Below are 26,761 nucleotides of genomic sequence, written 5' to 3'. Positions count from 1 at the left end.
TTCTAAGAATGGGAAATTTGGACACAGATATAGATACGCACAGAGACAAGTCTACATGAAGAGACATAGGGAAAGGATGTCCTTTTACAAGTGGAGGGAATGCCTGAGACTTCCAGAAGCTAGGGGAGAGTCCTGAAACAAATCCTTCCCTAGCAACTTCAGTGGGAGCATGGCTTTGCTGACACATTGATGTTGGACTTCTGGCCTCCAGAACCGGGGGAAAATAAATTTCTGTTGCTCTGAGCTACCCAGTTTGTGGTACTTTGTTATGGCATCCCTAGGAAACTAATATATTCCCTAGTATCCATTCTTCTAGCTGGTTGGCCGGTAAACCAATTTCATTTTTTCCTCTCTCTACTTATTAAAATGTTTTTTAATTTCTATAATAAGCTTAAAAATAACAAAAATACCCACACTTCTCCTGTTGTAATGGAAGTGTCCATTTTTAGTGAGACAAATGGCCAGCTAGACTAGACGTCAGCAAACTCTTTCAGTAAAGATTTAGATAGTAAATATTTCAGGTCTTGTGGGAACATAAGTTAACTTTCACAATTATCCATTCTGCCACTGCAGCAGGAAGGAAACCATAGACACTATGTAAACAAATGAGTATGGGTGTCTTTCCACAAAACATTATTTACGAAAACAGGCAGCAGACCAGATTTGCTGACCCACTGATCATTGAGTACCTGCTACCTGCTGGGCATTATTCTAGGAGCCATGAATACCATGGTGAGCCACATGGTCAAGGACTCTGCCTACTAGAGCTTGTAAAATATTGTTTACAGCTGGGTCGTCAGCACCTTGTACAGGACAGGGCATGTAGTGGTCAGTTCAGATATACTGAACTCGTGACTGATTGTAAATCCCTTGGATGAAGAGATGAGCCAAACCTTCAGGGTGCTGGGCCAGGGGGAAACTCTGGGTTCCCTGGGATGCTAACTAGAGCACAACAAAAGAACCTCTATTGGCAGTCTGAGTCCTTACCAAGGCAAAAGCAAACAAACCAACACTTGTACTATATGCACCAAAAAAAACACGTACAAGAATGATCATAAGAACATATTTCCAAAGATACAAAAGCTGGAAACACCCCAAATATCCATTAATAGAATCAGAGTAAATAAACTGTATTATTTTCAAATAATGGAACACTATACAGCAAAGGACAAGAACAAACTCCTGCTACATAAGACAACACAGATGAATACCAAAATTATTACAAATTGAAACCACCTACCCTCCAACCCCCACTTGGATACTGAGGACTAAAACCATAAACTGCTCCACAGCTTACTGTCTATATTACCATGATTTTATTATTCCATAGTCTTCATTAACATAGCTTTACTATTCCAGGATACTCTTGCCCAGGCAAATAACTTTATTTTTCATTATAGAACTTCCCAAAAGACCCCATCATCTTTTCAATAGAAAACATCAAGAGTTCATATCTCAGGAGTCTTTGAACCTTTCACCTCGAAATCCTTGCCATGCTTTTCCCATAGTCCTAAATGATAGAATTCCTACAAATCCTATTCAAGTCTTCGCACTGAAAGACTCACCTGAACCAGAATCAAAATCTCAAATTCAGCCTTTTCCTTCTCCCTCCAATGAAAGTTCTTTCAAGGTGGTATTCTCCCTGGTGGCCGTAAGCAATACATTCAGCGTTGTCTCATGAACAGATCGTTCTGCTGATATTTCAGGAGTCAACATTCAACAACATAACGTTCAGTGAGAAAAACCAGACACAAGGAAAGCATGCTTTATTATTCAATTTCTATAAAGTTCAAGCACAGACAGAACTAATCTATGGTGATAGAAATCAGAACTGTAGTTACTCTGAGTGTGTGTGGTGATGGTAGGTACATACTGTCTCGGAGAGGACACGAGAGAGTTGTCTGAGGGCTGGGAGTCCTACATCTTGATCTAGATGGTGGTTACATGTGTATAAACATATGTAAAAATTCACTGAGGCAGGGGCACCTGGGTGGCTCAGTCTGCTAAGCATCTGGCTTCGGCTCAAGTCATGATCTTGGGGTTCATGAGATCGAGCCCCACGTTGGGCTCTGTGCTGACAGCTCAGAGCCTGGAGCCTACTTTGGATTCTGTGTCTCCCTCTCTCTCTGTCACTCCCCCCCTTCATGCTCTGTCTCTCTCAAAAATAAACTGAAATTTAAAAAAATTCACTGAGCTACACATTTTTGTGTGCATTTTTCTACATGTAAAAAATTTACATTTGAATAAAAGTTTAAAAAGTTAAAAACTTAACCTAGGTGTCAGAGATTATTGACAGAACTGAGTGTAGTTTTAGAACATCTACTTTAGCCAAGGGATTAAACAATAGGGAGTTAAGTATTCTGTGAGATCCCAACCTGGCCCACCTTTTTAAAAAGTATCTAAATTGACAAAGATGAACAAACACAAAAATTATTTTGTGTGAAAAGGGGAGGAAGGGCCATTTTTACTAGCCTGGGGTGGGTGACAATTTCTCTATATAATGTTCTGTGAATCATCTCCACAAACCAGGCTGGACCATGTCCTATAACCCCATTGTTGACCATCCCTCTCATCTCAGAAGAGGAAAATGAGGAAAATTCAAGCTGTGCTACAAAAAGCCCTGATAAAAGGCCAATTCTCAAAGTAAAAGCATTTCATTGCTTTCATTTTTAAGAATGGAAAAACAGATATGTAGCTGATATTTACAAAAATCTTATTTGGTAGCTAGACTAAGTAGATACCACGTACTTACATTTCCCAAACACAGAGTGGGAATTATGGCCTCCCCACAATATTTTTAGCCTGTGGTTACTGCCTGTCTCACCTGGCCCAGCCCTTCAGCTAATTTCTTGCACAATTATTCTCCAGAGTTCACTGAAGAATGACTCCTCTGTCCACCGAAAGGAACAATGGTTTTCTCATACACTTGGGGATTTTCCTTCAAAGACTGTGGACGACTCCCTGAATGATTTCAGGAATGAATATTTGTTTTCTCATTTTTGCTTTTCTTTCCAAATGTAATATGTGTTTATTGTAAAAACTTTAGTAGGTATAGATAGGCAAAATGAATCAAGACAAAAATCACCCAGAATCTAACCAAAATTACTTTTTAGTGCATATATATAATAAATATAAATGAAATTTTATTGTGCTGACATTTTACCAAACCAGTTCCTTGTTGGACATTTAGGCTCTTGTTATTTTTCTTGGTATAAATACTACTCCCAAAATTATCCCTGGAACTGAACATCTTTTTGTTTATTTGTTTAGGTTTTATTTCATAATCATAAATTTAACTTTGCAATCAAGCTACACTTGGAGGGGAATAAGGAGAATATGGAACCCATAGAACTGCAGTGAAAGCACAAAGATTATAGGATATTTCTAGTCGATGGGGGTGAAGGGATGCCCTCCTGAGCTACAGAAGGAATGGGCTGGTGGTTAAGATAAAACACAAGCCAAATTATTAGATTTGTCCACAATCAGCACTGGTGGTCTTCTTGCTGTGTTGCCATTGCTGGACCCAAAGCAGTCTATACTTCCAAATATTCATGCTCTCTTTCACTTTGCCAAAAACCACATGCCGACCACCCAACCACTCAGGTGTGGCAGTGCAGATGAAAAATTGAGAACTGTTTGTGTTGGGTCCAGCATTTGTCATGGACAAGATACCAAGACCTGTGTGATCCAGAATGAAACTCTCATCATCACATTTCTCCCCACAGATGGACTTGCCATTATGGATTATGAAGTCAAGTCACCTGGCACATAAATCCTGGAATAATCCTGTGACAGCAGGAAAATTTATAACCAAATCCTTTCTCCCCAGTGCTCAGAGCATGAAAGTTTTCTACTATCTTGGGAACTTTGTCTGCAAACAGCTCGATGGAGATTTGACCCAAGAGCTTGCCATCCATAGCAATGTTGAAGAACTCGGTGGAGTTGACTGTGGCTGGGAGGCTCAGGGGGCTCCGGGTGGTGGCATCTGCAAGGCTAAAATCAAATATCCTTAATGATTTTCCTAAAATAAATTACTAGAAGTTATAGATATATAGATAGATGATAGATAGATAGGGAGGTAGACGGTAGGTAGACAGATGATAGGTAGGTAGATAGAATAGACAGACACATACACACATACACTGGGTTAAAAAGAATATGCAGACCTTACAGATTGTTGCTTTTCTGAAAAGTTGCACCAAATCCCATACCTGTTCCCATGGTGGGTAAGCATCAGAGGAAACATAGTCAAAAGGGTCTCACATGCGTACAAGAAACAAATTGTGGTGAAGGTAATGCTCCATCAATTTCCTCAGACTTTACTTCAAGAGATTCCCTATATCTAGCAAGTTATTTATAAATTTGGCAACTATGGTAAATTTATACTCAGAGGGAACTATCTAACCTTTGGGCCATGTGTGCTATTCAGGTGACTCAGATTCTACAGTAATTGTATTGCTTTTATGTTGCCGGGTGATATAATAAGCTGTTTTGGTACAAACTCTGAGGGAATTTCCAGTCAAATTGAAGGGTTTGGAATATTATAGACCCACCATGTGAGCTATAAATATAAATAGACTAGGGTAGAAGGTGATTTATTTTGCTATTTCCTCTGGAAAATGGCAATGTCTACTATTAAAGAATTTACAAACTAGGGAAAACTTTGAGTCACTCAAACTTCAGCTCTGGGGTGGGATGACTGAGGGTCACAGGGACCTGTCAAAGCCCCCCTTGGGTGAGTGGAGAGGCTGAGTCAGTGTTGGAGGAGACAAGACCCCAGCACCTGGGCAGGGGTAGCAGAGGAGGAAGAGGGGGCCAAGGACAGAAACCAGCAAAGCATGGGTTTTCATGTTAGATTGACCTGAAGTCATATCATAATATGCCTTAGGCATATTACTTAACTTCTCTGAGCTTTGACTCTGCACAGTGGAGACAAGCAACACTTCCTAGGAATGCTGAGAGATTTCCATGAAATAATATGTGTAGAAACTAAGTATAGTAACTGACCCATCGAAGGAACTCAATAAATGGTTGCTATTGTTACTATCATGATTAATCATTATTATTGTTGTTGCCTTGAGGATAGACTTAAGAAAAAGAGGTGCTTATACCTGATCATTATGCCTCTTGTTTGGATTTTCTCTTTCAGGGGCTCTTAATCTGGTGCCCAAGAATTCCCAAGAGGCCCAGGGATAGATACCTGGGAGAAGGGGTGTTAAACTCCAGAGAGAAAAAAAAATGCCAATGTTTTTACTAACCTGTAAGGAAAATATAGTATTTCCTTTGTTATGACTACATGAAACAATTCACAGTAGTATCAGCAATGCTGATCATGCTTTGATTAACAATACAAAACATATATGATTATAAACAATATATAAATTATATGTTACTTCTGTATCAAAAGTACAGCTGTTCTTAGACCCACCCCCTAGACCACTGCCTGCCTTCCTGTCTACAGAGGCTGGTGTGATGGAGCTGGCTGTCAGGTAAACTGTATTATAATTTTCAAAAACATTGTGATAAAAATATCACAATATTTTATCAAAAACATTTTGATAAAAATATCACAATATTTTATCAAAAACATTTTGATGAAATATCACAATTCGATTAAAGATCATGCTTTATAAGAGACTCTTAAAAACTGAGAACAAACTGAGGGTTGATGGGGGGTGGGAGGGAGGAGAGGGTGGGTGATGGGTATTGAGGAGGGCACCTTTTGGGATGAGCACTGGGTGTTGTATGGAAACTAATTTGTCAATAAATTTCATATAAAAAAAAAAATCATGCTTTATTTTATGCACTTTTAAATGGCATTCTTCAAAGAAGTCCGTAGTCTTCATAGGACTGCCAGAGGGAGACAGAAGCACCGAAAAGATTAGAACCGTTCCGTCGGGAAGCCACTGTGGGGCACCCAGCACACAGGAGGGACTCTGCTGTCCAACAGCCTGAGAAGCTCCTTTATTAACTCATCTATTACCCAGGCCAATAAACACGAAAAGCAGAAAACTTCTGAAGATAATTCCCAATAGATCAGGGAATCCTGTCTCTTGAAAGGGCCTAACTCTGTGTAACAGATATAAAATATCAAGGGAGAAAATATCTGTTACCCTCCCCAGGAACCTGATGCCTCAGGCATCCAGTAGAAAGGACCTAAGTGGTGTAATGACCCCAAGGTAATGGCACAGCAACAGCAATGCACGGAGAACAGAGAAACGTAGAAGAAGAAGGAGAGGATGAGGGAGAGAAAGTGGGATAAAAAACTCAGAAGACACAAAGCCCTAAGCAATAAGGGCTGCACACCCCTCAGGCTGTAAACAAAACAAAACAAAACAAAACAAAACAAAAAAAAACCCCAAATAGGGAGAGAAGTTTTAAGCTTATTTATTTATTTTGAGAGAGAAAGAGCAAGAGCACACATGCACAGCATGCACATGAGTAAAGGAGGGGCGGGAGTGGGGGGTAGAGAGAATCTCAAGCAAATGCACCATCAGCACAGAGCCCGATGCAGGGCTCGAACTCAAAAACCGTGAGATCATAACCTGAGCCAAAATCAAGAGTCGGACGTTTAACTGACCGAGCCACCCAGGCACCCCAAAAGGGGGAACCTTAAACAAAGGACAGTGAAACTAAACAAGAAAAAAAACTTGTAGTGGATACTTTATTTTGTTGTATTTAAACCACCAAAGTTGGGGGGTGTTTCCCCATGTTCCTTCTGCCCTTCCTCCCCCTGCCCCATTTTCCCATAATGCTGATGAAACTGCTTTAGTCCGTTTCCCATCTTTTCCTCATCCAACTATCCAGGCCTTTTTCTTTGTCAATACATGATCCTTGGTGCTTGTCTCTGAAGGACAAAAAGTGTTCTACCTGTTAGAGAAACTTAGGACCTGCCAGTACTCTCGGGAGCATTGCATGTTTTGATGCCTTCCTTTAGCTCAGGGCACTCTCAACCAGCCCTCCCTCTCTGGGCAAGAGTCTGTCTCTTATGAAACATGAAACACTTCAAAAAGGCCTCTTGCCAGAGGTTTGCAGGCATATGAATGGGAAACACCATATAAACAGTGAAAAAAGACACATCTTTTCAAGTTTTTGGATTTTCTCCTTCACGATCTTAAAAAAAGCAATTAGAAATCTTTCCTTTAATAAACCCAGGCATAGATAATAGTAATTGGAGTGTGATACTTATCCTTATAATGTTTCTAAAAAACATCACTCAGGCCAGAGTTTGTCTCAGCTATGCTGAGGACCGACCGTCATTCAGTCTGTAAATTACCTTGTGGATTTTCTCATTCCTAAAAAAACAGTTTGCTACGCTCAAACACTGACATCACATGAAGATGCCAGCTTTTATACACATTTATAAAAGTAGAATATATGGAGTATGATACACTAGTACAAAGTTTTACAAATTAATACAAGTAAAATATATAAATTACAATGAAATAAAGGAAGATCGTGGTTCTGTCGTGGGGTGGTTCTTTTAGCAGTCGTATCGCTGTAAAGAAAATGAAATATGCATTACGTTACAATCAGGCTAAACAAACAACGATGCCATGTTAGTCCTAAAAATTCCTGTTTTAAGCAAACATAAAGCGGGCTGATCTCCACTACCCAGAGCTTTTGGCCAACAACACTGAGAGCTTGGACAATGTTCCTGAAATGTTTCCTAAACAAACCAGATCCATTGTCCTCTCTTAGGAAAAGCTGCAGGAAAGGGCCATGGAAACCACAGCTTACTGGTGTTTGCCTGGCTTTGAATGCGTTTGGGGTAGGCTTTTAATCTTAGGGATTTAAGAGATAATGCCATGGGAGTTTCACACAGGAGTGGGCTCAATGTGGGTAACCTTCCCAATTAAGTGCTACCAAGTTACAGACTTGACTCATCTACACTAAAAACCTTGCCCTCTGAAAGTGTCTTTTGTCTTAGAAACAAAAATAGCAGATCTGCACTGTGGTGTCTGTGAAAAAGCCATCTCTTCGGTGACTCAGACGGGAAATCCCGTGGGACTACTTGCTCCCCACCCCCGCTCGGAGAAGAGGGTCACTCTGGCAAATCACTACAGCAATTTTGGTCATTGACATATTATGCCTGTCCCCAAAATGCACAAGTGCTGATGTCCAAAGGGGCCTCACCTAATTTAAACTCTGCCTTGTATGAAATCCAAGGCTAAAGATAGGTCACATTAGAGTAAGTCTGAGAGGACTCTCCTCTGCCTCTCCCCAACCATACTGCCTGGAAACAACTTCATATTGAAGGTTTCCCACTGCGCTGTTTTCTTGGAAATTTGGCAGGCTCCCAAGGAAATTATTAATCTTGCTGTACTTGCCTGATAAGGAAAACTAGATTTTTCTTTTAACGTCCCCTCAAAAATTAGAAAGTTTCCTTTTATTCATAGCAAGATTTTTCATGGTAGCCACATGCTTTCAGTTTTAATTAGATTTTGTCTTATTTTAAAAGACAGTTAAGAGACCTTGAACCAAAGGAGTAAATGATTAGGAAAATATAAATTAAATAAGTTTCTGTTTACCTAATCCTGTTTTACAGAATAAGACATAAAACTAACCTCCCAAAATTGGACCAAAGCTGGACTTCCATCAATTCATTACTATGTGTTTTGTTTTGTTTTTTTAGGAGGATATAGAAACAAGAACTTTCCCCGCTACTAACAAATGCATACTTCTCTCTGAAATCATATCCCCAGGAAACAAGTGCTTCCTGGTTTTCTTTCACCATGAAAGGTTTTTTTCATGAGCTGCTATTCAAAGGTTATTAGTGATTCTCTGTGCTTAGCTGTTTGAGTATTTTTGTGACTCCTTATTAGAAGGCACTGTAGAAAATCCAACAGAACAGCAAGTGTTGCGGACAGGTTGAGAGCAGGAGCTCGCATAAAATGACCTAGGGTTTGAAGCCTGTTACTTCCTGCCTAGGTGATCTTAGACATACTGCTTAATGTCTGACTCATAGTCTCTTCTGAAATGTGAGTTTAGCTCCGTGCCTGGTGCAATGAACATTGACCACTATTTGCATATACTAGTTGGGAACATGAAAGCAAGCAAAATTGTGTCTCTTTGGCCAGAGCAGGGGTAGTGAAAGGGGCAGTGAGTTTGCTCTTGAAAGGAAACTTTGGGTACGGGCAGCATTTTCCTATATACACAGAGCCAACTATAAAAAAAAAAAAAAGATAACCCAGCAACTATGATATTCAGGAAGCTTATTACTGAAAGCAAAATTGAATGCTGTAAATGCTTTGCCACAAAGATGATACAGGAACAAACGTTGGTAGTTGGAGCAGAATCTGATTTTGCCTTTTTTTTTCTTTATGATGAAAATAACAGTGTGTTACAGTAATTGAATACCCCAGGGCCAGGCTGTGACATCTGCACAGCTCTTACCTGTTGGCGAGAGCAGCAATAGCCACATATGCCTCCCATCACACCATTTATTACTTGAATGAGACATAAGATGAATTCAATTCCACCCAGGGCCAAGAGGATGGAAAACAGAGAGACGTTCCATTCTACAATATGCTTGGGTTCCGTGCACTGGGACCATGTGGAGGTATCCAGAAGGTACCTGTGGATGAAAAGAAGAAACTTCTGATATATGACCACATCTAAGGGGATGTCTCATAAGCTACTTTCTGTGTGGTGCTTTTTTGTTCAGAAAAAAAGAAACTAATTCAATGACCTGTGTCAAATTTTTCTAGTCTGTCATTTCACAAAGTGACAAATTCAGATCTTGCTGCAATGATAAACATAAAATTCAACAAAGATTATTGAGCACTCATTGTGAGTTAGACCTCAGGCCAGGGCTGGGGATATAATGGTGAACATGGCATGGGTTCTGCCTTGGAAGAGCATAGCATCTAAGGGAGGAGACAATATGCAATCTCAATGTAACCAATACACTGATCAGGAAGACCAAGTGTGAGGAAGGGCATCTCCCCTAGGCCAGGAGAGTACCTGCTTATGTTAACTATTCCACAAGTCTGAGCTCCATGAAGTCCGGAACCAGACCTTTCATCATTGTATATATAGACCCTAGATCAGTATCTAGTACATAGTAGGTACTGAACACATTTTAAAAGTAACTGAACGATAAATAATCTGAAGTCACTCTGTGAAATGTTAGCAAACCACACTGAAGTCACATTTGACTATACACACACACACACACACACACACACACACACAGAAGTCATATACACGTATATATACAACTTAGGAGACTTTCTAAGTACCTGGATATTCTTACAGTCTGAAAAATTCTATCTCTGATTGCTCTTGTAGACTTTCAGCCTTTGCTACATCATAAAGCATTTGGATTCTTAATGAAATAGGATTCAATCGTGGGAAAATCTACAACTGACTTAATCCCACAAAGAGGTCTGGTATAAATCTTTTCTTATCACTTCTTCCTACCACAGCAGAACAAAGGGGCTTAGAATTAGAGACCTAACTTTGAATGGTTCATTGAGCCAATCAGAAACTCAATGTGTTGGTTAAAAAAAAAAGAATTCTGTCCTTATGACCCCATCTTTCTGCATATCAGGAGGTGGGGGGAAGTTGTAATTTTAGGACACAATGTAAAAAATTCCTTTGTCCCCATCTGGCTATTGAGCAATTAATCACTGGCTTGTGACCATTAGCTACTCCTCATATTGAAATCCCTGGACAGGTTGAAGTGAGGAATGATATAGAAGCAGAAGGCTTCTTACAGAAGCTGGGGTGGCTGGTGGGAGGGGCATACAATCAAACAGCTGTAAAATGCTGAGTGATATTCTCACTTCTCCTTGCATTCCAGCTTCATCCATCATGATCTTTTTTGGAGGTGGGTTTGTGCAGTAGCTTGAATGTCTGTGCATATATAGCCAATTTCCACTCACACTTTCAGTATGTTCTGAACAAAGTTGAATCACGATCCATAACTATATTGGCCACCCAAATTTCAAACCCCCGTAAAGCTAACATTTGTTCAGAGGCTACTATTGGGTTGTATTCATTGTCAGTTAGCAGATAATATTAACAGCCAACAGAGGCCAGCCTCAGAGTGTGTCAGCTTGTGTGATAAATACTTTACATTTATTATCTCATTTATCCTATGACAACTGCCATTGGTTTTATTTTACAAAGTAACTGAGAAACACAGAGCTCAGTTCACTGTTTCCTGGTTGCTGAGGGAGAAATGCAGAGCTGAGATAAAATCCAGGTCCACATAATTCCATGTTCACGATTTTACAAACTCACTGTATGCTATACAATTCATGGGGGACAGTCTCGATAGGGTAAGGGCAATTGAAATTCATTATTCATATTATTTCCACTCATGAATCTCATAACGAAGCCTTTCAAAATTCAACGAAGGATGTCATTCATTTGCTGTCATGTGCATCAGTTTCTATGAGCTATTTCTGTTCTTTTCTCAGTAATAGATAAGAAATAAGTACCGACATAAAACAACGGAGCTTAAATTATCCTGACGCTAAGATCATGTATAAGACTGTCTTATGTAGCCTGATCACTTTACTTTTCTTTTAATTTTTATTATTTAAAAAAAATTTTTTAATGTTTATTTATTTTTGAAAGAGAGAGAGAGAGAGAGAGAGAGAGAGAGAGAAACAGAGTCCAAGCAGGGGAGGGGCAGAGAGAGAGGGAGACAAAGAATCTGAAGCAGGCTCCAGGCCCCCAGCTGTCAGCACAGAGCCTGAGGCGGGACTCGAACTCACCAACAGTGAGATCATGACCTGAGTTGTAGGTGGACAATTAATGCACTGAGCCACCCAGGTGCCCAGCCTGATCACTTTAAATAAAGGGTTTGTTGTACATAGCGATTATGTTATATTGTGAGTGTGTGTATGAGGATAGTATGATCAATCGGGGAGTTGGCTAAATTCAGATGCTTTCCATCCATAGTATGTAAGGATTCCACAATATTTTCTTATAAAATAGTAAAACCAGCCAATTGTTTTGGTATAGTGCACACACTACATAAGCTCGAACTCTACAGCCCGGCTGCCTGGCTGTCATGTCCTAGGAATGTGCCTTTGGATAAATTACTTCAGCTCTCTGTGCCTCTTTTTCCTCATCTGTAAAACAGGAGCAAGAGTGGAAGTCAACTCCTAGAGTATCATGAGGGCTGAATCAGTGAATCCATTTAAAAGCACTTAGAGCTTCTCCAGGTCAGAGACTGGGCATCCACCCTCTGACACCACTGCCTGGAGCCTGAGTCACCGCCTGGCTGAGTGCACGGATACGTGGATAATTGATGCCTTTCCAACTCGATGGGATTGCCCCTATACCACGCGGTGGACAAGAATGTGTGGTCGGACAGGGAACAATGACTTACTGTCCATCGGTGTTGGCAAAGGTGTAGTTCCACTGGCCAAAAGAATCACGACATACTGGCCCTTCGGCCAAGCCCAGGGCTGCCACGATGACGCAGTAGCCAGACCCTGCAATCCCAATGAGGGCCGCCAGGACGGAAGAAAGCATCTAGGGAAAGGAGAGACGGCAGAAGTGAGCCTGAGCGTCGCACCTGCCTCCCAGGGACCCTTTATACCACCCGAGCCGGAGCACCTACCGCGCATCTCTTGCCACAGTTTTCGTGGCCACAGCAGCCACAACAGTCGTCCTGCTCCAACCCAATGAATACGAATGCCGGCAGGAACATCTGGTTAGAAAACAATCAAGTTAAAATCACCATCTTTCCCCACATTAAAGCCTGTCATAAGGGTCAGGCTAAGCATCTTTTGGTAAAATACCTTGCTTTCTGACAATGTGGAATGGCTTTGGGTTAGGTCAGCCCAGTATCACAAAGCATGTAAAACTATGAGGGGGAAAAAAACAACACCTCTAAATGAAATATCTGCTTGTTTTCATGTAATGTGTCAAAGCATTCTTTAGGGTGAGGGTGTCGTATGGGAGGGATAGAATAATAACCCATAAATATGTTTCTTCCACAAGAGTTCCCTCACGTAGTCCCAGAGGCAAACTCTGTTTCTGTTAAACCCTGCCTTTAATTCGTTTTTCCCCCCTTGTACACATAGATGATACAAGTCTTTGATATAATAATTGAAACGTTTTTGTAAGTGGGAGAGATGAAAGTACCATATAATATATAAAAAACGTTTCTTTGATGATGCGATTGTATGGTTGTTGCTTCACAATAAAGCTCCTTAAATAAAGTAAGTATGAAATACTCTGAGTTTGATCAAAAGAAGCCTAAACAAGGGTGACATTATATTAAGGACAAACCGTTGTTAACATGGTAACAATACTTAAATTCAAAGCCGATTTGCCATACCATAATTAGTGCATTAAATTTAAACGTTTTCAGGTCTTTTCTTGACTAAGAAAAATATTCTGTGTGGTATGAGCAATTCCACAAAATGTCTTTTTAAACTTCTCAATCCCAGCATTTAAAGTGGCAAGCTCAAGTTTGTCCACATTCTTTCCGTGCTGTGGTTGAAGCTAATACTTTCAGCTCCCAGGTTGGCAGGCAAATTCCTCTCACTTCAATTAAAAACAAACCTTGGAAAAAACAACACATTCCGCTGTTAGCTTCAGATCCTGATCTGCTGCTAACGGGAGGATTTTTCCTAGACACCACACCCAGGATTACATAAAGGAGAAAATGTATCCTTCTTTTTAAGTAGCAATACACTCATAATTGATAATTTTTCCTGTCACAGATGTCTGAGAATAAACAGCAGATAATTTGGATCCGAAACTGTTGATTTAGACAGAGAACCAGTGACGCCCTCCCAGCTCCCTAGGGCAAATGTTAAATGCCTACCCACTTCAGTTCTAGAAACTCTAGACACTCTCAGATCTGATTGAAAAGCTAATATCTGTTTTCTAGCTGTAAAGTGAGAGAGCTTAGCAAAAAGGAAGTTCGCTGTTGGTTGAAAGAGGACTTTGTAAAACGTCTGATAAAATTAATACACTAGACGTAGCTCAACTTTTGTGCAATCTGCTTTCAAAAGAAGATGAACAAAAATAACTGGCTTTGGAAATAGGCATTGTCGAAAACTTTCCATGCAAACACCTCTTTAACGGAAGAGACTTTTTTAAGCTTGTAATAATTCTGAACAACTTACCAGCAAGCCCCCTCCTACGATGCCAGAAAAGAACCACACGAAGCGGCTGAGATGGTTTTCGGAGGCATATTTTGTTTCCCCATTTGGAAAGTAAAGCAAAATATTAGCTACAATGCAGAGGATGGCCAGCCACACCAGAGAATGTCCGATGCACCGTGCACATTTTCCATAACACATGGTGGTGGCAGAGGCTGCGAGGATTTCCCTCTTCACTCTGCAGCTCAGTGATGGCCAAGTCAGAAGAGAGTATGCCTGTCTGTGGAGAAAGCAAAAGCAGTTCTCAGCCCATTCCTGCAACCTCTTAAATACTCAGTTCTTAGTCACCGGGTTGGGGGAGGGGAAGGCGGTGAGGTACTTGGCTTTCATTGGTCCTGATTGCGGGCTCTGGTTGGGGTGGGGGGAGGTAGGGGGAATGTCCCGCCCTTGCAATGAAATCCTTGAGACAAGCGAAACCAGGGTAGGGATGTGGGAGACAGCCTCAGTCTTAGGCAAGAAAGAAAATGATTAATCTTCACCGAGAAATTCACAGTGCTACTCCTTCACAGGATGAAGAATTGACAGGAACGCGTAATACAACTTTCCAGTAACTGTCAAGTGTCCGTAGTGTGACCGTGCCGGTTGAGGCTTTGAAAGGCAGCGAGCTGTGATCCTGCTCCATGCAGCTGTCTGGACAGCTTCCAGTGTGAGGGCTGTGTGTTCACTTCCCCTGCTGCACTGACTTAATTCCAGACCTGGGGCAAGTCTCCTGAGCTCTGAGGTTGCCTCCTTGTCTGTTAAAGGTAAGGTGTCTAAAAGCCATCACCCACAGATTTGAGGTGGCTGTTGGGAAAATTACCAAGCAGGCTTCTTTCCTCTGCCTACTGCCTGCTCTGCAGGACCGATCCGACTGTCCAGCTTTCCTGGATATCTGCCTCCAAAACAAATCTGGTGCCAAAACAAAGGTGGCGTTAGTCAACACAAAGGGCTCAGGCACCTGTCTATTCCTGAGTATTACTCTCAGGCAAAGCAGCGCCAGGAAAGGCCAAGGGAGGCCTAAAGCATGGGAGAAGGATAGAAAGAAAAAGACAGGAAGGAAGAAGAAGAAAGAGACAGAAGAGAAAGGGACTCGGCGAGCAGAGCAGGGAAACAGGACGGAGAGAATGCAGAATGAGCGGGAGAGCCAGGGTTGTTGATCAGGGCCCGGGTCTACCTGTGGTCTACCCAGCCAGCCCCTGAACCAGCTGTTGCAGGCTTACATGTGAAGGCAGGGAAAGGGTGTTACTTCCATCTTACAGAAGGAGGGGTCGGACTGTAAGTTTAGCCCTTGAAGAGCAGCTTGTGCAAGCCAGGTAGGCTGGGGAAAGACGGGGTGGCCAGGTGGGGCCAGGACTGGAGGGGACGTGTGCCCAGGACAGAATAGTGAGTGCAGAAAAGAGGCAGAAGTCCAAGATGGGGTACTGTTAGTTCAGAAGAGGAAGGTGAGCAAGGCTGTCGAATCCAGCAGCTCAGGCTGAGACCGGAGTCTGAAGGATTTAGGCCAACACTGGAGGGCAGGATGCATACCAAATGTGAGGAGGCGAGCTGGGGTTAGTCACATAGAATCTGGACTGGGAGGAACATACTCACAAAGGTGGGGTCATGATCCAGACTGGCCTGAGGAAGTAGAGGGATGGAAAACTGACTGTAGGTGGAGGAGAAGCCTGGAACTGCCCAGCTGCTCGGGCATAGGGGGGCAGATCTTCACAAGAACGTTGCTCTGTTTCCACCATGCATCCAACAACGGGGCACATGCACCCTCTGTCCCTGGCTTTAGGTCCTGATGGAGAGGAGATTCCACAGATAGCAAGGCCTGGGGTGGCATACAGGTGAATGCCTGGGCCCTTTGTTAAGGCATCATCATTGCAAACCTCCTCTCTGCTGATCCACCCCACCTGGGGCCAAAATGAGGGTGAGCAATCGTTTGACGACTTTGCTCCTGAGTGCTTAATCACCTTTGCCCTTCTCCCCCACCCCTACGATCAACAGAGTGTGGAGAAGAGAGTGAGGGTCATGCAAAAAGTCTGGAGTGACAGTGTACCTCTGCTGTTTTCCAGTTTTGTGGATCAGGGAAGTCATCACATTCCTGGGACTCTGGTTCCTCCTCTCTAAAGTGTGGGACGGGATTGGATCAGTGGGTCTTAAGTTTTGAGACTCTTGTGATGGTGTGGATTCTCTCCCTGCCCAGAGAATGTGCATGTATGCAAGCACACACATTTTTCACTCACTTTCAGGGTTTCATGGACTCCCTGAAGCCCATTAGTGGATTCTCTTCCACATTTCTCCGGATGAATCCTGTCTGGAGACCATTTGCATCACAGATGCAGATACCTGGTCCACCCTCAACAGAATAAACAGGAATTTCTAGGGATGAGGCCCAGTCATCTGAAGTTTTTACAAGTACTCCAAATGAGTCTTATGTTAGCTCAGGTTGGGGATCACTGGTCCACAGGCCGGGTAAATACCATTTGTATTACATGTTCCCTGAGGCCACTGTCACCTCCACTGGCTCCACAGCTCTAGACAGACATACAGCATATGCACGAATGGTGGGGGGACAAAGTGCCACTCGATGTAGGCCACTTTCAGGCTTCACTTGTAATATGGAGTCTGTCTACCTTACCCACACTCCTGTCATTCTGCATGGTACCCTCTGCTTCTGCCCCTCATCTGGGAACCTAAATCAGGGTCTTTTCTGGTTTGGGCTCCTCGTTTAATAATCAGATATGCTTTTCTGGACAATTGTTTAACTACTTGGTTCTGGTCCTAGCCAGACTCTGTCCCACAGAGGACCCTGGCTTTTTTCTCCTGGCTGTGAACTCTCAGTTTCCTATACAGAGCTGCCATCTCCATGGGCACGTTCTGGGTTTCATCCCGCTCTCCAAATCCCCCCCACCCCGGGCCCTCCCCCCAACCCCCCTCCCTCCCGGGCCTCCCTGTCCTCCTTGCTCTAAGCATCGCCTTCTGGAGCTTCCTGCTAAAGGATTCTGCTTACACATCCCCTCAAAGAGGCCCTCTCCAAAGACCCCATCTAATGATATTATGCACCCTCCCCCAGTTACTTTTCATCACATCGTGCTGTTCTGTTATCATCCAAGAATTTATCATCCCTGAAGTTAACCTATGTATTCACTAGTTTCCTTTTCTATTGTCTGTGCAGAACCCTTTCTGCCTCACCCGCCGTTATTTCCCAGGGCTTGGAACAATGCCTGGTGTGTGGTAGGTACTCAGTAAATATTTACTGAAAAATTGAATAAATACGTGAATCAATGTCTTTAAAAAAATTTTTTTTAATGTTTATTTATTTTTGAGAGAGAGAGACAGAGACAGAATATGAGCAGGGTGGGGGCACACACACACATACAGACATACAGAGAGAGAAGAGAGAAGAGAGAGAGAGAGAGAAAGAGAGAGAGAGAGAGAGAGAGAGAGAGAGAGAGAGAGAGAATCTGAAGCAGGCTCCAGGCTCCGAGCTGTCAGCACAGAGCCCAACGTGGGGCTCGAACTCACAAACCACGAGATCATGACCTAAGCCAAAGTCAGAAGCTTAACTGACTGAGGTGGCATTAACCATTCCGTACCTCAGTTTCTATCATTCTTTGTTCACCAATATTTATTGAGCTCCTACTGTGTCTTCTAAGTTTTGGGTATACAGCAGGAAACAAAAGAAACAAAAATCCCTGCCCTAAGGAGAGTCTGTTCTATCAGAAAATGAGAGACACATACAAAATCATATCAAATAAATATAATACCTTGTTCATTAGGTGGTGATAAGTGCAGGAAAGGGGAATAGACGAGGGAGGGAGACGGCCTCCTGAGACAGGATAATAATAGAACCGACATCACAGAGTTGTGATGTATAAAGTGAGTCAATGTTTGCAAAGCATGAAGCACCTGGCATTTAGTAATAACTCAATAAATGTTACTTGTTATTGCTATTTTCATCAGCCCCCTGTCCCAGGCAAGATGTCTCTACTCCCTTTATGATATATCTACTTCTCTAGGATTCCATTACTCCGTTATGTACTGGATCCCTTTATTATCATTTGTGACTAATTTTCAGACACTGGAGCTCCCACAGTTATATTAAGAGTTCACTTTTGGGTGCTTGGGTGGCTCAGTTGGTTAGGCAACCAACTCTTGATTTCAGCTCAGGTCATTATCTCACAGTTTGTGAGTTCGAGCCCCACGTCGGGCCCTGCTCTTCCAGCGCAGAGACTGCTTGGGATTCTCTCTCCCTCTCTCTATGCCCCTCCCTGGCTCATGCTTTCTCTCTCAAAATAAATAAATAAACGTTAAAAGAAAAGGTCACTTCTATCTCCATCATTCTCTCTGGAATTAGCCCCAATGCACAAACACCTTTGAAAAGAGTGTTCTTTACTTCATCGTAGGACTGCAGGCCTCTGAGCTCTGGAGAGTGGTTGTCAACCCCGTGTTTTGGGCGTGCTGCCCCACTGCCAGAAAGGCCCTGATCTTCCTTCTCGCCATAGCCCACCCCACCCAGCTTTGTTCCCTTGGCTGAACTCATCACTTTTTCCATGACACTTTCTACCACACCCCTGCCGGCCTCCTAGACCTGCTGGTCACTCCCACATCGTCCTTGGACACACCCCCATTCGGCACCAATCAGATCACGATGTACTAGTGTGCATTCTCATCAGCCTCCCCGGCTCTGCAGAGGTCGCAGAGAGCAGGTTATCTTTCCTTTGAGGATACAACAGCAGGCACAGTCGCAGGCATTTCGCTAGCTCTCAATAAGTACTTGCTAAATTTTGTTCAGATAAATAGGGGAGCTGAATATGTTCAGTTCTAAGGTTATTTGCTTTTAAGCAAAGCCAAAATGTCTTATGGAAAGCTGGGCACAATAGGCACTTATTACATTTACATTTTTAAATGTTCAGTTTTATCTGTCATTTATAAGAGCAGCTGGTATGGCTCCTTATGGTTAGCTCTCCTAACCATTTGATGTGCAGAATGTGGCTTCAAGAATAATTCCAGGGGAAACTCCTTTTGATAATATCGTAGGTTTAAATGTTGGAAGAAGCCTCAGTAGAGTGAATGGTTCAGCTCTCACCCCTTTACAGAATCTTTATGGCCACTTTATAGTTAAGTTCACAAGCGTTAAAAACTCTTCCCAGTATCGTCCAACTAGTGGGCAGGGGAAATCAGTTTCCTTTAAGAACTAATGTCAATAGTCTATGATTCTATATGGTTGTGGGATTCTAAGAGGAAGATTTAAACCCAGACCTCCTGCCTCCTGGTTGCTTTCTTCCAAATGTGCTTTGCCCTTCCTTATTGGGAAAACACTAGTTTCTTACTCATTTGGACATGAAAAATATAATGATCCATACATAGTAACCATACCTGTTAGAGCTTTTTTTTTATTATAGCTGGCTCTTGGACAACACAGGGCTTGGGGTGCTGACACCCCATACAATTGAAAATTCACATATAACTTTTAACTCTCTAAAATACTAATAGCCACTGTTGAGCACTAGCTTACTGATAACATAGTCAATTAATACATATTTTGTGTTATATGTATTATATGCTGTATTCTTATAATAAAGTAAGCTTGGAGGAAGAAAATGTTAAGAAAATCGTAAGGAAGAGAAAATACATTTACAATATTGTACTACATTTATCAAAAGAAAATTCAAGTATAAGTGAATCCATGGAGTTGAAACCCATGGCTGTTCAAGGGTCAACTATATAAGTAGCAGAAGCCAGTTCTAGCTGCCCTAACCAAAGGGTCATTAATTATGAACTAAAAAGTAAGAATGCAGATGGACAGGGGGAACCAAACTCCATAGGAAATCCAGAATGTCTTTACTTTCCATCTTGGCCTCTTTTTGACTCTTCTGTCTGTAACTTCATTCTTCTTAATGCAGACTCATTTGTCTCTTTCACAGTCCACACAAAAGAATATGGCTACTGGCAGTTACCAAGTTTACATTTTTCTCTGTTCAAGAGACTCATCAACCTCAGATTCTGAAGGAAGGGAGTTACACTGGACAAGGATGCGCTCACATACGTGGGGACTGAATAAACATGGCTGCTGGGAGCCATCTCTGCACCCATGTAGATGGAGGAACAGGCATTCTAAAGGGAACATGAGCATAGGACCAGGCAGAGAGGCTGGGAGCTGTGCTTTATTTGAAACTATAATCAGGACATACAACTGCAGGAAAAGAAAGGTGGAGAGAAGGAGCAGTGTTAAGTCATCTTAGCTACCATCTCCTGGCTCTCTCCTCACTTTAGACTGTGGCTAATTTTATTCTTGGGTTAAAAATAAGCTTCTTGGGACGCCTGGGTGGCTCAATCCATTAAGCGTCTAACTCTTTGGTTTCCACTCAGATCACGATCTCACAGTTCATGGGTTCGAGCCCCACATGGGGCTCTGCACTGACACAGCAGGGCCTACCTGGGATTCTTTCTCTCCCTCTCTCTCTCTGCCCCTCCCCACTTGCACATGTAGGCATGCACACACACTCCCACTCTCTCAAAAAAAATAATAAAATAAAATAAAATAAATATGCTTCTTGGCCCAAGATTAAACCAGAGTTCACCTTCACCTGCATTGCCCTTTCTCTTCCATGCTCCCATCCCCATCTAGTAGTTGTAGTTCAGCATCTCACAGTGGCCATTTACCCCCTCATCAAGCCAGGGAATCTCCTAGGTCTCATTGTCATGTTCAGACAAGGTAGCTCCTGGGATGCCTGCCCCATGGTCTGAAGCTCAAGATGTGGGTCTGGCTGCTCCAAAGGGCTGGCTTGCTCCCTTGAGGCATAGGGGAGCTGAGGACTTCCAGAACATGCCTGTGACAATCAGCACATGAATACTTGTTTTCTAGTTTGAGTATCTTTTCCTTGGGTTTTATAATAGAGTCAGACACGTGAAATGGTGGAAGGCCTCAAAGATCACCTGAGTCTCAATGGAGAGTGGCCTGTGGGTTTCTAAAACCACACACGCTGATTCAGCCCTAAGGAAACAGGGAATGTCTAAGGGTGGGGACAGGAATCTCATTTGAAGAAAACTCTCTAAGTGATTCTATTTGCACAGCCAAAGTTGAAATCCACTGAGGTTGATGGTCTGACTTCCTAATTTTATAAGTGAGACGACTGAGGTCTAGAGAGATTAATTTCAGTTCAGAAGCAAAGCCACAGATTAAATCAAAACAAAAACAAACCCTAAACATGGAAACTAATTCCTCTGCTTGTGTATTTTGAACCTGGTCAACCAGGTGGTTCTCTGTGATTCTTTTGCTTCCCCAGATCCCAGCTGCCTTTGGGAAGAATGGCAAAAACAAAAACAAACAAACAAACAAAAAAAAAACTGTTATCCAGCTTCTGTACATTTAGGGGAAGGAAGACAGGACAATTAAATAGTATGCAGAATAGAGACGTGTCAGTTTCTCCCATGTTGTAACTGAACTTTACAGCTCTTCTGTGTGGAGCCGTTTCCAGGTTAAGAAAGGGAGACTCAGATGGGTTAAGTACACAGGCTAAAGTCATAAGGCTGGCGGGTGACATGCTCTGGATTCCTACTCGGATCTCTCTGACTCAGACACTCATATTCTTCCTTCACACATTTGGCTTATTTATACTACTTCCCAACACTGTCACCCATGAAAAATGACTTACAGGATTTTTTATTTGATATTTCTGAATCACACAATTCCAAGACACTAATCATTTGGGCTCTACTTTAATTAGATAAATGATTTTAAAATCAATCTGGGGGCACCTGGGTGGCTCAGTCAGTTAAGCCTCCAACTTCAGCTCAGGTCATGATCTCACTGCATGAGTTTGAGCCCTGCATTGGGCTCTGTGCTGACAGCTCAGAGCCTGGAGCCTGCTTTGGATTCTGTGTCTCCTTCTCTCTCTGTTCCTCTCCTGCCTGCGTTCTGTCTCTCTGTCTCTCTCTCTCTCTCAAAAATAAATAAAGATTTAAAAAAAATTTTTTTAAATCTTTCTAAAAATCAATCCAGTGTTTTTCAAATAGGAAGACTTTACACCAATCTGAGTGAAATTATCAGAACTCTGGTGGGCACAGTACTAAGGCTATGGTGGTATTCAATAAAGTTGGTTTTCCTGTAGCAAAATAGAACTGTCAACAATTAAGATATGAGCACAATTAAAAGTAAAAACAAGAAAAAAAGAGTATTTTTTTTCCTACACTTAGTACAGGAAAGAAACAATAAAGCTTATTTTCATTTTCTTTACTCCAGTCTAATGTGGAAAAGGATTCCCCCACCTGGCCTTGGACCTTAGATAAAAAATATGCTTGCCTTTTTTCAGAAAAGTGGGGGTGAAACTCTCCCCCCCCCCTCTTGTTCTCATGCCAATTAAAATTTGGTTCCATGGGGCTTCTATCAGTTGGGAGTCAAAGATCACACAAAGATGAGAAGTGAAGGCAGTCGACTCAGAGCAGATTTTTAGATACCACTTTCCAGGGATCCCTGGTGACAGAGGAGCTTTTATGTGTGTGTGTGTGGTTGAGTTCTGAATAACAAATCTTCCTGCTGTACATTTGTTTAGTCGTTTCTATGACTTCGACACTCTTGAAGACTTAGGCTGAAGCACAAATAAGAGGCAATGTGAGCGTTCTCCAAGGAACCATTCCAAGTTGGTGAGTTAATACTCCACTCAGACCTCGTGGCCTTGCCACTCTCAGTCAAACTGGTTTTTTGTGACTGTCAGTCAAAGTCCAACATGGCACGCTTCCCACTGATACTGAATGAGCTGAGAACTCAGGTAACTGTTGATTTTGCCCTAGGGAATTTTACTGAGAAGGGCATTACAGCAATGGAGCAATTGAGACTCCGTGTGTGTGTGCATGTGTTGTGTGTGTGAGAGGGACAGACAGATACCAAGGAAACATGACAGATTTGGGTTGGCTACAATGCTTGCTTGCTTCTGGCCAAGGTGGCTGGTTGACCTAACTTCCTATCTCCTTGTTCATATAGTCTCTGCCTGGCATTGATGGAGGAGAATTGAAGCATTACTGTCTGGGTAAGCACTACCCTAGCATCTAATATAAACGCCATGCCTCAAATTTCCTCCCCAGAAAGGGAGCTGAGATTCTAACTAGCTGAATCATCTAGTGACAACGCCTTTCATTGTGTTAGGTTACAAAAACACAGTAGTAGCCTACTATGGGAATGCTGATGTGAAATCCATTCCATTTTTATGTTAAATAATTAGTCTGCCCCATTTCAAATGACTGAAAGATTCTGCAGAGTCATGGGTTTTCAAAAAAGTGGTTTGGAAGTTACTTTTTCAGATTTACAAGATGAGGAAAAGACTTGAGCAAGAACTGCAAAGGGACTGAAACACCAACTTGAAGCCTAAAAATTATCTAGAATACCTGTAATGCATTAATTCCTGCCCGGTAGGAACCAAATAAGCTTCTCTGGTGAGATCCTTTAGAGTGGCTCTCCCTATGAGTCATTGAATCAGGAATCTGGGATAGAAATGCCAGTTGTGGAGGGAATGCTATTAAAAGCAAGCTGGGGATGTGGAATCCCTGCTTTGCCTTGCATCTCTTTTTGCACATGCAGGTTCCGGCAGCTCTCACGCCCCCTCAAGACAACACTGGGGAGAATGACTGTAGGGCCTGCTCCTTCTAGACCGCGGTCCTCCCCCACCTTCCTGACTGCCTTTCCAGGGTTCCCGGTGTGTTCTGCCATGACTTGATACTTTTAGGAATCAGAAGCCCAGATACAGCATCACATCTACATTGGCACCAGGCTTGTGTGTTTCTTTCGGCTTTTTTTATAATTAGAAAAAAGAACATGAACGTAGACAAGTGGAAAGCATTTTTTCCCTAAAATCATGTATGTGACATTACATAGGCATGTCCTTTCACTGCTCACAATATATGAAAGATAATTTAAAACTTATTATTGGGCACCTGGGTGGCTCAGTAGGCTAAGTGTCCAACTTCGGCTCAGGTCATGATATCATGGTTCCTGAGTTTGAGCCCTGCTTCAGATTCTGTGTCTCCCTCTCTCTCTGCCCTCTCCCTGTATGTGCTCTGTCTGTCTGTCTGTCTCTCTCTCTCTCTCTCAAAACTAAATAAAACATAAAAAAAAAAAAAAAACAACAACATTATTGTTGGAGGTGGGAGAGGCGCCTGGGTGGATCAGTCAGTTAAGCATCTGACTCTTGACTTCGGCTGGGGTCGTGATCTCCCGGTGGTGAGATCTAGCTCATGGAGCCTGCTTAAAATTCCTTGTCCCTCTCCTTCTGCCCCTCCTCCACTCATGTGCGCATGCATGCGCTCTCTCTCTCTCAAAAAATAAAATACAATTATTGTGGGGAATTTTTAAGGAAAACATTTTTAAGGATCTCTGACAAATTCATTTTTTATTCATTTTCTGGAAAGGATATGAATCAGAATTTTCCTCTCATTTTCATTCTTCTGAAAGAATTTCTGATCGATGAATGAGGATCATTCATTCCACAAATATCAATTGAGTAATTCCTGTGTGTCATGCACGCACGTCTGAGAACTTTAGTTGTCTAGCTCACTAAATTTTCACAACAACATTTTGAGGTAGGTACTATACATCATCATACGGGTGATAAAATTGAAGAGCTTAAATGACTTTCCCAAGTCCTCAAACCTTGAACCTGATGGCTAGGATTTGAATTCAGGCAGTCTGAATCCAGAGCCCCCTCTCTTAACTGCGACATCATACCGCCTCCAACCTGGGGGGCTTGGTCAGATAAGAGCAAATATTGACAAAAGCATGGTACACTGTACATAAAATATACTTAGTGCTCAGATAGTGGTTTCTAAATACCATTCTGCAATAAAAGGAATCAGGACTCCTTGAAGAAATGGTTGATTCTAGAACTGAGGCAAGGGAAACACAAGATAATTCCGGGATGTCTTATCCAGTGTTCTGTGTTCTTTTATGCGATGGTCAGTCGGATACGGCCAGAGGAGACAAAGAAGTTTGGGGAAACAAAATAGATTATACTCACAGCCCTAGAGACAGGAAGCACAGGGCCACCTGGAAAAAACACCAGGCAGAGGGGCAGGAGTCAGCAGAGCCTAGGCCACCTTTATTGAAGCTGAAGGGCAAGTCAAAGCAGGGCTGGCTAAATAATTTAAAATGTGGCTAGTTTGAATAATTTCGGTAAGCTCTCAGCTGTAGGAATGGTCCCGGGTTGCCTGGCAACCTGGGATGGTCAAGGCAGAAGAATGTGACCTCCCGAAATCATGAACCTGAGAGAAGAGGCTCTAGATTGGCTAGTTTGCCTATCAAAGTCATGCTCCTGGCTGGGACTTTGCTGTGTCCCTGTGTGACCAATTGTCCTCCCAGTGTGACCAATTATTTTTTATTTTGTATACTATTTCAGTTTAGTATTCTGGTTTGCACTTCAGGCCATGGCAGTTATTATCCATACTGATGCTCAAGATGTTCCCTCTCAGGTCAAGTTGAATCCTGTGTCCTTTTGCTATGACCTACTAGTCTTTGGTAACTTCTTGCTATCTGGTATAACATGAAGCACCAGGCTCATTTTGTACATTTCCTGCCCTAGACCCGGAACCCGTTATTTCTCTCAGAAGCCCTGGATCTTTGTAGTGGGAAAACGTATTTCAAAATCACAATTTGGGCTCAAGGAACATCCCCAGTGTAATTGTTCTTAAAATTCCGATGTTGGAGTGACACTGGGAAAAGAGATTCTTTTACTGTTCTTTTCATACTCCTCTGTATTATTTGAATTTTCACCACGTGTATTCATTCTTATCATTTGTTTGTTGCGTACAAATAGTACATAATTACAGAGTTGAAAAAAAGTCGAAGTAAACATTCTATCAAACCTTTTCCATGACATTTCCCTTGCCAGCAATAACTGCATTTATGAAATTGCTGTGACTTCTTTCAGACTTCATCTTAGACCACACTGTTCCCTAAATAAGACTAGTGCCCTAAGGATTCCACGTTCTATTTTAATCTATTTGGATGACTCAAAGAAACAATAATCTGAGGTAAAAATACAATGGATAGCAATGTAAATCTTCACCTTGACCAGTAAGTAGGGTCTCCGTGCTTAACTCCAGGGGGCGCTGTTTACATCCTCGTCGTGGTGATAGATGCAGCAACAAACCTGCAAAGGAACCCATAAAACCGTAAGCAAAAGACGTGAACAGATAGGAAATGGCTCTTAAATATATGATAAGATGCTCAGGTTTGCTTTCAATAAGACAAACCCAAAATAAAACTACACCAGGATACTGTTTTTCATCTCTCAGATTGGCAAAGATGAAAATGCTTGCTCACACACCTTCCTTTAATGCTGGTGAAATGCCTGTATTTCCGGCAGTTTGACAGCAGGCATTCAATGACAAATGTGTTCATATCTGCTCATTTCAAACACTTCTGGCAACTTACAAATGTATACAAAGATACTTGAATATTTAGAAAATGATGCATGTATACACTAGGGCTTCTTGATAAGGGCTGCACAGGAAAATCTAGGGGATTTACCAGATTGGAAGGGGGAGAAATTGTGTTTTGGTTTTCATTAAACTCTAACCGAAATTTATCATTTCCTTTCATTATGAAAGTAGGCAGGAAGCCACAATAGTGTCAACCTGAGCCTTTGTTACCAGTAAAAATCAGATCT

The 26,761-nt window shown here is 42.2% G+C and overlaps 1 protein-coding gene across 4 annotated transcripts; it reads right to left on the bottom strand.

The window, feature by feature from the left end:
- Nucleotides 1-1,047: 1,047 nt before the first annotated feature.
- On the bottom strand, nucleotides 1,048-26,223 carry TM4SF1 (transmembrane 4 L six family member 1). 4 transcript variants are annotated; one of them, XR_002144803.2, is made up of 7 exons: nucleotides 14,103-14,358; nucleotides 12,584-12,673; nucleotides 12,350-12,495; nucleotides 9,397-9,577; nucleotides 7,440-7,498; nucleotides 3,762-3,993; nucleotides 1,048-1,694 (listed from the first exon to the last, which is right to left on the bottom strand). XR_002144803.2 is itself a non-coding variant. In XM_003992020.4 (6 exons), the coding sequence occupies exons 1-5, from the start codon at nucleotides 14,277-14,279 to the stop codon at nucleotides 7,484-7,486; spliced, it is 609 nt and encodes a 202-aa protein (XP_003992069.1). In that variant the 5' UTR covers nucleotides 14,280-14,358; the 3' UTR covers nucleotides 3,094-3,993; nucleotides 7,440-7,483. The 4 variants fall into 4 exon arrangements, 3 of the variants coding, with proteins under 3 accessions (XP_003992069.1, XP_011284470.1, XP_003992070.1); XM_003992020.4 differs by lacking the exon at nucleotides 1,048-1,694 and having other exon boundaries at nucleotides 3,094-3,993; XM_011286168.4 differs by lacking the exons at nucleotides 1,048-1,694; nucleotides 3,762-3,993 and adding an exon at nucleotides 26,159-26,223 and having other exon boundaries at nucleotides 6,651-7,498.
- Nucleotides 26,224-26,761: the final 538 nt, after the last annotated feature.

This window comes from Felis catus, chromosome C2 (assembly GCF_018350175.1).
Source record: "Felis catus isolate Fca126 chromosome C2, F.catus_Fca126_mat1.0, whole genome shotgun sequence".
NCBI lineage: Eukaryota > Metazoa > Chordata > Mammalia > Carnivora > Felidae > Felis > Felis catus.
The sequence above is the reverse complement of the archived record's forward strand: the minus strand, read 5'-3'. Positions and strand labels throughout refer to the sequence as shown.